The sequence below is a fragment of the Volvox carteri genome, assembly GCF_000143455.1.
Source record: "Volvox carteri f. nagariensis unplaced genomic scaffold VOLCAscaffold_27, whole genome shotgun sequence".
Lineage (NCBI taxonomy): Eukaryota > Viridiplantae > Chlorophyta > Chlorophyceae > Chlamydomonadales > Volvocaceae > Volvox > Volvox carteri.
In genome coordinates this window covers 1,072,163-1,082,632 of record NW_003307570.1, presented here as the reverse complement: position 1 = coordinate 1,082,632, position 10,470 = coordinate 1,072,163, and the positions used below count along the sequence as shown (strand labels likewise).

Sequence of the window (10,470 nt, the reverse complement as noted above, 5' to 3'; positions counted from 1 at the left end):
GGCAGAAATGTTATAAATTTAACTGACAACAGAGCCAATTAATCGGTCCTCTTAGCTTAGCAACAGCAGGTTTTGGGGGTAGCGGTTGCTGCAAGTGACATGCTCTATCGCGTATGCGAGGTAGGGGCGGAGGGCCGAACAGCTACGCTATGGCAAGGATTGGGTCAAAATTAAGCGTGTTGCGCGTCATGCGCGTGATGCGTTTGAAATTATTCGGGAATTCCAAGAGGTCGGATGCGAGGCTACAGATGGTAATTCCGCAGGTAATTCCGAAACTGCAATGTGCGTAACGTCCAGCTTCTAACGCAACGAATCCCACAATAGGGAAAGTGGTGAGCTGACGAATGAGGTAAAAGAATAGAACTGATGGCAGCATGGCACCGGTAAATCGGTTCCCGCTCAGTTGTACGACGGGGTACGGGAACAATGCCCAACCTTTTGCACGACGGCACAATGTCTATTGACCAGTTTAGGCGACTGTAGTCCTGCAAAGGAACTTGTAGCACACTAGTTGCGTTGACGCTGGTCTGGCCAGCGGCTTTAAGTCGTCGCAGGCAATCAAAGGGCTATGACTTCACCGCAACTAGGCCAGCCGCCCAAGGCGAAAAAGCAGAAGCGGGAGAAACCTTTGCTGGAGTCCCTACCTAGCGATGGGCACCCGGGCCACTCCAAATTTGCGAGAGCGTTGGCAAGCACCGATTATCAGACGCGCGAGAAGGGACTGCACGCCTTGAAATTTTGGTTGCTTCGTAAAACGGACTTGCATGAGTCTGACATGTCGAAGATTTGGAAAGGCCTTTTCTACTGCTTCTGGCACTCCGATAAAGCGCCAGTCCAGGTTAGACCGGCCGCCGCAGGTGGTTGGGGCTTTTTGCCACATGAAACCCACAGAATATTTTCTTATATAGCAATTCAGTTATTCTTATTATGCCTGTGTGCAGGCTGAGCTAGCGGAGCGGCTGGCGGCCATCTTGACTCAACTTCCGGAGCAGGTATGCCTTTCAGTTGAACGGCTTTCCATCAACGCAGCTATGAACGTAAGGCTTTGGCAACTGCTCACATTTACCAATTTAGAGGGGGGGTCGTTAACCGACTCTGCAACGAACTGCAGCTCCTGGAGGAGGGTTTGGAACAGTTTCCAGCATTCAAGGTCGGGAGGCGCGGCAGAGGTATTCGTGTCGCCATATTGACATGCACAATATTAACTTCGTACTGGTTCCCCCGCCCCTTCCCTGCTTGTTGCACCGCCACTTTGCATCGCATGGACGTGCACAGTCGGCATACCTGTACTTTACAGCTTTCATGGCCACAATGCGGCGCGAATGGTTTGGTATTGATCGGTTGCGCATGGACAAGTTCCTGATGCTGATCCGGAAATTCATCCACCATATGCTTGGGTGTCTCAAGGCGTCGAAATGGTGCGTGCATTCCACAGAGTGGAAAATTTCCACATTCACTGCATGGTCGTCGTGTATCAGGGGGCGGCGGGCGCCGGTCGAGCTAGGGGCATCGGAAGTCGAATCGTACTGAGGTTAGAGAGAACTGGTTGTAGACACGCTGTTGCAATCCTGGCATACGGATTAAAGCCGGGGGCTACGAGGGCCTCTTGGGCACTACTCGTTTACATCTTTCCTGACCACCTTAGTGCTTGTCCTGCACTTTCTCCATATGGCACGTGGTTCGTACTCCGAGAATCATAACCCATAACTTAATCGTGCGTGCGTCTGGAACCTTCACACGCCTCGATGGCGGATTTGACAATACATATTCGGATGCGGCAGCTGAGGCTAAATACACTGTCCTGGGGGGATCGCAGGCACGCGGACCTCGTCCAGCGCTACGCGGACTACCTGCACCACCATGTTGTGCTGCCGGGCGATACCTTACCGGCCGCGGGCGTTGCGTACCACTGCAGTGACGTGTTCCTGGACGAGCTTCGAGGAGTGGCGGACGGCAAGTCGATCCCGGCCAGTGCACTTTCGTCCTTGCTGTCGCCCTTTATGGCGGCATTGCAGAACGGGGAGCAGGCGGTCTTGCAGCGTATCGGGTGAGGGCAGAAGGGGCGGTGATCAGCGTGTGTTGTTGGTGTCCGCCTTGGGTTGATTTTGGAAAGGTATTAATCGACAATATTGCGTTGGGAGTTGGTAGTAGCCGATGGCATTTGGTGTGATGGAGATGGTTATAACGGCCGGAATACGGAGGACTGTCTTTGATCGTGGCACGTGGTTCACGGGTCTAGGTGGCGGGAATGGCTTTTGCAGGTAGGTGCGGCAAGGGATTTCCGCGAGGGTTGCAACGGGCAGACAACACATCGATCAACGAACCCTCCCAACGGCAGCCTAAAAATGCAGCGACGGCATGCCTATGGTTCATGGAGCACTCGCTGCGCAAGTTGCCAGGCCATGCCGATGCGCTCCCACCTGATCCTGTCCCTTGCATTTCCTCAAATGGGGACGCCTCTCAATTTACCAGGGAGGGCCTCTTCGATACGCTACTCTCGGAGCTCGCGAGCCCAACGGACGATTCGCACTACCTACAGAAGCTCGATGTGACAGCACTAGCTGCCCAGCTGTTCGAGCGGGGAGCTTCACCAGGCACACGTGCGCGCAATCGGCAGGTCCTGTATGACCTGTCCGGCGCACTGGAAAAGCTTCAGCGGAAACGCCAGCGTGTAGACGAAGGTAGGTCATCTCGCTTCCGGGAGCTCGCGGGCTCCTTCCCATGTGTTGCGTTGGGAGGCTGCATTTAAGCTCTACATGCCACTGGTTGCGCTGGTTCATGTTGGCTTGGCAGCTTGGGTACGACTCGGGGGCTTGCATGGGTGAGCGCTTCGTCGTCGGAACGTGGGCAAAGGAACCGTTGCATTCCGGCGGTCTCCCTGTGCGATGGTGGCCATCGCAGCCGCGAACGCATTGCGACAATTAATTGCCAGCAAGGTTTGTTTATCGGGCCCGGCATGGCTCAATGGATGCAGGCGCTCAGGCTGGTCCGTCGTCGCGGAATGAGGAAACGCCGAAGGCCACGAAGAAGCAGCTGAAAGCGAAGCGGGCGGCGGTGGCAGCAGCAGCCGCGGCTGAAGCCATAGCTGCGGCTGTGCAGCCTTCGGCCGCCAATGGCGATTTGAGTCATGTGCAAATGGAGGATGCCCCGGCAGTGGAGCTGAAGCGTAAGGCGAAGGCGTCCGACTCCACAGCGCCCGAGCCTGGGCAGCACGAAGGCTCTCCGGCGGGAAATGGGAATCAAAAGCCAGAGACAGCGAAGCGGAAGAAGCTGGGGAGCAAGAAGCAGCGTGCCGTGGAGATGGCGCAGAATGGCGGCAGCGCTCTGGAGGCTGCGACGAGCCCAGTGAACTCGGCGCCAGCGTCTGCCAAGGCAGGTGCCAACGGTCACGGTGCAGGTGCCTCGCACAAGGAGCCAACATCGGGTCAAAAGGCAGCTCTGCGCGCCTCCGTTGCCAAGCTGAGCGCTTCCCTCGATGCGGCTGCCTCTGCGGCGCACGAGCCCACCAAGCAGAAGAAGTCCCCGGGGCCAGCACATCAGGAGCCGCTTAAGGATGATGGGGCTGTGGCGCAGCACGCTTCTACGCCGGGATCTGCCTCGGCTGCAAAGCCTTCGGCGCTGGGTAAACGCCCCACACCCGGGAGCACAGCCAAGGCAGGTCCGGCTACGGCCCAGAAGGTGCACCTGCAGGGCAACGGGGCGGCGGCCACAGCCAAGACCCCCGTCCAGGTCCGTGTGCGTTTCGACGCGTGAACAGCCTCTCCTTCTAGGTTTGCGTTAGCGGCATATGCACCCATGCGCTGTGAAGCAATCGTTTCGCTTGGCGTTCCAGCATAAGTGAAGGTCGTGAAGATGGCGCAAACGTGCGAACGCCTGTGTGAGCTCAGATGGCTCCATGCCATGCCGAAGGCCTTCTTGTGTCGAACAGGACAGATGATGCCGCATTTTGCCCACCCATGTATTAATATGCTTTCTTCCTGGCGTATCCATCGGCACATGCTGTAGCCGAAAGAAGACGATAATCATGGAGGCCGCTCACAAGCCGTCACCACTGCGAAGAAGGGTCGGGTGGTGATCAACCTAAAGAGGAACTTGTACTTCGAGCACGGCGGCCCGATACCGAACCCAGACCTCCGCACGCCCCCCCCAGCACGCGCCAAGGTGAGCGATGTTGCGTTCGTGGCGACGGGTTGGCTGCAGATTCTCGTTATGCCTTGATAAATATTCCTGTGTCAGCGCAGTGTTCGCGCGAATCTTCAGTAATCGCAGTGCCACAGGGCAATTTGTGATGTATAATATTATTTACTCTGTATTAACTCTGTGCTTGGCCGCTCATTACTGCGAGAATTGTGTCTGGCCTCTTGAACCACGAATGATAATGCGGGTTGCCTCGTCCCGGGGTGCTACACAACTGCAGGGTGGGATTCTGAAGAAGACGGCCCAGTCATGTCCCCCCAAGGTGGCACTTGCAAGCGCACCTAATTCGACGGCCAAGCAGGGGCATTGCAAGCAGGCATCAAGCAAGCCGACGGTCAAGGTCCTACCCAAACAGGCACGGCGTGCTAGCGCATCCTTATTTTTCTAACGGTTTGCAGAAGGCACAATGGCAAGCGACATATTAGTTTTCGGTTAGTAGTTGGGGGCTTTTTGGACAATCCACGCAAGCGAGCGATTTCACTGCGCATGCGCCTATAGGTGGGTTGCAGTTGTTGGACTGAAGGGTGTACAGGAGGGACCAGTGCAGGAGGGTGAGGCGGCCTCCATACGATCCTGACATGCATTCGACCACGTAGGGTCAATTATAGTGCGTTTTCAGGGGTATGTGGCTTCGGCGGGAGAGAAACTAGGACGAGGTGAGGGAGCGTGAAAGCACAGAGAGGGGCGGCGGTCATGTGCGCTTATGCTTGGGGTGTAGCTGTGGCAGTTGTCACTCATGTTCCGTTGCAAATAAGTGTCTCGTCACACCTTACTGCAAATGACTGTCTGGCAAACGCGAAATGAAGGCGAAATGAACTGCACGCTGGAGGAAATGGTGTAGTTCGTGTGCCTCAGTTGATGCGATCGCCGGCTAGCAAGTGTTGCTTGAGGGGCTCCGGCAATTCGTAATAGCGATGACTAAGTGTCGTGGCATCCCGTGAGGCTGCCAGTTAAAGGCCTTCAGGACTTGAGCTTCGGCTCTCATACATTATAATGGCACGCGCTTTGGCCGGTTAGCGCCTGTTGTCTCATGTTTATCCTAGCTGGTATCACGGAGTGGGGAGACCGTGTATGAGCTTTGGAGCCTTCCTATGACATCTGCCTTCGGGTGGAACGAGCGAGTGAGGGCATGCCCGACCGAACTGTTAATGCGTGTAGATGGTACACGACGAATCCATGACGTGTCCGCGAATGGGAAAACTAAAGGTACTTACAAACCCTCGACAAAACGTCGAGGGCCGCCTCAGTTCAATCGTTGACCCATTACCGAAAAAGGCCACTATATTAGCGCTTCGTGTTTGACCTACTGGATCTGCTGGATACTGGTGGCAGCTGAAACTCTGCGATTGAGGACAGGACCCAGAAACGTAAACTAGTAGCCTCCAACCGTAATCATGCCCACGAGCAACCGTGGGTCGCGGATAGCATTCAGCATACGGCAATCCATACCTAAGATCTCACACTGCAAGATATGACATGGATGCTTGACCTGGAGCGAGCACAACCTGCAAACACTGACTTCTCTAGCGGCAAAGTATTAAGTAGCAGGGATGGCAAATCCTTGTGGGGAGGGATGTGGTAGGTGATGGTTGTATATAGGTGCAGTACACTACAGCCCAGGAAGCGGGTTGGCTTTTGTGAGTTTGTTGAAAGCCCAATTAAGATATCCATGTGGTTGGATAGCCGCATGTATGCGGGGCAGAATCTGCTAAAGCTAAAGCTGATAATCGTTGCCATAGGGATGATGGGTGCACTTGTATCCACCAGCAGGAACACTTTGACCGCTATGTTGGCAAACAGCTATACCGGGAGGTCGACCAGTGGCCAGCACCCCGGACCTTTTGGCTCCCAATTAGTAGTAGTGGATGATCCTCAGCCCGTCAGAGACCCCGGTGTGCAGGTTGATATAGGAGGACAACCTGGGTCGAGGTCTGTCCCGATTATGGTTAGGAGGGTGCTGGTTTGCGTGTGGTGCCATAAGGGCCACCTCCAAATATATCTCTCTGGATTTCCACCAATGTAATGTGATGATGGCGGTATCCAGACGCGACATCACTGGTCCTTGCTGGGAACTGCTGAGCTGCCGATTGCCGATGGCTCATTAATCATAGTTGGGGCGGGTGTTGCCACCTTTAAGGGGGTGGCTTCTTGGGCAGTGCAGGGTAAACCCCGTGTGCATGATTGCTCATGAAGGATTGCAGACACTCCCCCAATGACATGTCAGGCCCCAGTCCATCACGACGTGGCTTCAGCAGCCGGTTTGAAATTACCTCGTAAGCTGGCAGCTGGTGAGTCATAAGTGCTCTGGCAGCAAGTGCGGTGACTTCCATACCAGTAATGCCATACGTGTTACAAGAGCAGAGGCTTTGGGAAACTATATATGTTTCTCGGAGAAGGCCTCCCAACCATTAAGCAGCCTCCTCACTATACCCGTCCAGCCAGACACGAGAACGCCTTTGCAATATTAGGCCGGCATCCTTGCCACCCTTGCTGCACGGAGCTTAGCAACATGATGCAATGCAGTCAGCAGTTTTTCATGAAAGAATGTCGACAAACGGAAAAACACCCACAAACAAAGGAAAACGTCCACAGCGCATGACATGCAGACTCTGCTTGTCCAGGAGACTACGCAAGCAGCGAAAGAAAAAGACCAAACCTCCACGAAGGATTGATGTCTCACCAGGAGGGGTAGGTTAGTCGTTATCAAACCTACAAACAGTCAAGCATGGACCTGTCGAACGAACGAAGTGCACGTAGCTAATGATTAGCTCTCATCATCCTTGGGCGTGTACTTCGTTGTTTGCTCTCGCATCTGCCGCAAGTACTCCTTCTGGCTTCGCTTCTTCATCGCATGCACCTGTGCGTTTGTCAGGAGAGCCACGGAGATGGGCCGGCGAAACGGTAAAAGCCCTTTTCAGTCTCATGCGAACTAATCGGCAGTCACTACAGCACCCGTGATGATGAACCGAAGTCATACGTGGGACGAATGACCCAGACCTCTTACGCTAACTGAAACAGATGTTCTGCATTGGCTACCGCTGCCCCGGGAAACGGCACTCCTGCCTGCTGTACAAACCCAACCTGCCAGTGGCCCCCCCCTGCACCGCTTCCACTACGTGAACATGCATCCCATCACACCTTCGGAGGCCAACACAACCCAACGAGGTGTAACGCATATACATGTGCACCACCCCATCACCCTTCTACTCGTTGCCAGTGGTGGTCATAGCTGTTCAGCTCGTGCACGTGCATGTGCATGTATGCACAATAATTGCTCTCACCAGATCTTTCTGAAATGAATGAACTAAGATGAACTTCAAGCTCCGCCCAAAAAGCCCAATTCAGGCTTGTGCATCCCAGACCCCGAGGCCCTCCTAGAAGCCATGAGTGGTATCGCCCAGTGTCTTTCAATGCCTTCCAATTCAGCAGAGACCAAAAACGTAATAACCAACCAGGTGCATGCCGAAAGCTGCCCAAGAAAATGCCATGTGACGTTCTAGATGATATGATCAAAAATGCTACTCGACGTTCTAGATGATGACCGTCAGCAACCCTCCCCTGCCACACCAGTTCCCCAACGTCAAACGTCAAGGCAGCATATGGCCTCTCGGCATACCTGCATGTTGGCAACACTGCCAAAGTTCGGGTTGCTCAGCAGCTCCTGCGATGGCTCTCGCACACACACACACAAACACACAAACACACACACAGGAATTACCCGAATGCTACAATTGATTAGCGTGTGCTGGGCGGGAGCGGGGTGCGCGTTACACATGCTGTGAAGGCGTGTGCTGACAAGGACCGTAAAAAGCCTGTCCGTCCGCCTGTCTGTCATGTCAAAATGCTGTAAACGATGACCTCACCCTACTATTCACGACCGCTGTCCACCGAGCGGTGCCTGCGAGCAGTGTTTACTAGGAGCGCGCACCCTCTCCCCTCCCCCGCAGATGCGAGAAGTGTTCAAAGGACGTTTTGCTCTGTCCGCGATATGAGCCCACCGGGACATGAGCAGTGACATAGCTGCTGCACAACACCTGGAGCCCACGGTACGCTTCCTTCTGCTGCACGCCCTTGCGCAAGGCATGCCCTTCCTTGCCTTGTAGAGGAACACGGCCCTTCACACACCCTTCAGCACACCCTTCTTCCGAACCGCTCTCGGTCAGTGCTGAACGCTCTCAGTGAGCAGATAAGCACTTAGCGTGACAAGCATTGTCCAGCCAAGCACCACACGCACACACACACACTTCCTTTCCCTTCACACTTTCTGTGACGCCGGAGGCCCGGTCCACCCCAATGCAAGCAGCAAGCCCGCGGCATTTCCCAAGCTCTTCCCGGTCGCACCACCCTAACTACCTCGTGATGACAGCAGCAGCAGCAGCAGCAAGTGCCCGCGAGCCGAGCAGCCGACCCCTACCCGCGCAGCCCCACCTGGATCGCCACCAGAATGGTTTTGACGGTGAAGTTGGGTCGCCAGCCGGAGACATCTGCACGGAGCGGCGGTGGTCACGACGCGGGTTCACAGCCGGCCTTGGCACAGAGCGACTACTACCGGGGGCACTGCTGCAGGTAGGTAGGTAGGTGGTGTTTGCACGCCACCCGGCTACCGGCTACCCGCCCAGCGGTGGGGGATTTTGTACGTGTGCGCGCGTTGTTCGTGCAAGTTGTGTTGTGGCTCTCGTTAAAAGCACCTGTTGGTTGGTTAGCAGTCAGGCAACAAGGCTTCGCCCATCCTCTTTTTTAACGCTGTAACATAACGTAACGTGTCTCATGGCGTGAGGCATCTCAGGGCCAGCCTGCTTCCGCTGCCTTTACGTGGATTACGTTGCGTTATAGAATGAGGTGCACGAGCTGTTATACATCACGAATTCAGGAAAGTACCGATCGGCGGGTGTAGATTTCATGGCATGTCCAGAATATACTGCATACGCTCACCTCCTAGGTGCCCGGGCACGACCTCCTTGAGGATGGACAGACACACACCTGTGCGAGAAGATGCAGCGCAAAAAGACGCTGCGATAGGTTTTTTGGGATCTGCCGCACGCATTCGCAGCAAAGCCCAAGACAAAACACAAGGCTAGGCCGCGTAGGTTCAGAACATCAGGCGAGACGTTGCGGAGTGAGACGAATACTGCGGTGTCGTACCTCCATCCTCGAACACATTTACGTGGAAGAAACCCCTGGGCATATAGACGCGCGGCGGCTTGTGAGGATGCTCTGGAGAGAACTTTATTGTTAACGGAAACATGCCTGTGGGGCGAGGGGCAAAGCAAAACCCGCCAATCCTCACATAAGGTGGAGGACTTGGAGCTTTGAAGTGCGGAACAGACTGGACCATGGAGACACCGGAGGCCAGCACGTGACTCACCCCCTTCACAGAAGGTGTCCTTCAATCCCGGTACTTTGCACTCCCACTCGAACATGTTGGTGCTGCCGTCAGAGCGTGTTGCTGGCTTAGCGACCATGCCAGGCTGCGGAGCATTAAAGACGCGCGTGGCCTTGATTTTTTTTGTGTGAGAGAGTGTGTGTGTGTGTGTGCGTGTGTGTGTGTCAATGATCTCAGCCGCGAGACGTAAGTAGTCACAAGCATAACTTCTGTCTGTGTGTGTATGTGAGGGGAAGGAGGTTTGATGGATTCCTGAGGGCTTAAGACGACTACTCAGGAAGGTGAGCACCGAAAGGTGCTGGTACGGACATTACGTCTTGACACAACTCGAACGAGAAACCTGGATTGGAACGGGTCACCGCGGAAATAGCTATACTTATCGCAATACCACATGCAATAACCTATCATATGTTCACCGTTCCGTGGGGGTTCCACATGCCCACGCAGTGCCTCTCCCATCTTGCATGGTTGAATACGGGGAATCAGGTAACGGTACGTTACATATGTCACAGGTGCAACAATATAGTCGCACCGGATGATCTTTTCGCCAATCCTTCCGCTCCTCAACGAGGCGTGCTTGCGCTGCCATCCTTTCTTCCCGCCAACCAAAGACTTTGGAGCCTTTGCGCCTGTTTAAGCCTCAGTTTAGCCAATTAGAACTAGGAATTAGCCTAAGGATACGGCAAGACAGGGATTGCTCTCGGGGATGATCCTATAATGGAATTACAAGCAAGGACACAAACCAACTGTGGAGCCAATCCGTTTTTGCCAGCTCTTGGCTACTAGCATCATCAGTAAGGCTCACAGAACGAGAATCATATGCATTTAGCGCGTGGGTCCTCCAGCTTGGCACAAGATTAGTTGGGGTTCCTTGTCTGGTACTGCGTACG

The 10,470-nt window shown here is 54.6% G+C and overlaps 2 protein-coding genes across 2 annotated transcripts; one reads left to right on the top strand and one right to left on the bottom strand.

The window, feature by feature from the left end:
- Positions 1–493: 493 nt before the first annotated feature.
- VOLCADRAFT_105353 (uncharacterized protein) lies at positions 494–5,409 on the top strand. The gene is made up of 8 exons (XM_002952075.1): positions 494–838; positions 942–992; positions 1,276–1,418; positions 1,817–2,047; positions 2,473–2,681; positions 2,975–3,729; positions 4,006–4,161; positions 4,418–5,409. Exons 1-8 carry the CDS (start codon positions 569–571, stop codon positions 4,583–4,585), a joined length of 1,983 nt encoding a protein of 660 aa, XP_002952121.1. The 5' UTR covers positions 494–568; the 3' UTR covers positions 4,586–5,409.
- Positions 5,410–6,536: 1,127 nt separating this feature from the next.
- On the bottom strand, positions 6,537–10,380 carry VOLCADRAFT_81731 (uncharacterized protein). The gene is made up of 7 exons (XM_002951996.1): positions 10,113–10,380; positions 9,563–9,665; positions 9,340–9,444; positions 9,130–9,177; positions 8,626–8,681; positions 7,814–7,858; positions 6,537–7,054 (listed from the first exon to the last, which is right to left on the bottom strand). Exons 1-7 carry the CDS (start codon positions 10,167–10,169, stop codon positions 6,962–6,964), a joined length of 507 nt encoding a protein of 168 aa, XP_002952042.1. The 5' UTR covers positions 10,170–10,380; the 3' UTR covers positions 6,537–6,961.
- Between the last annotated feature and the right edge of the window lie 90 nt (positions 10,381–10,470).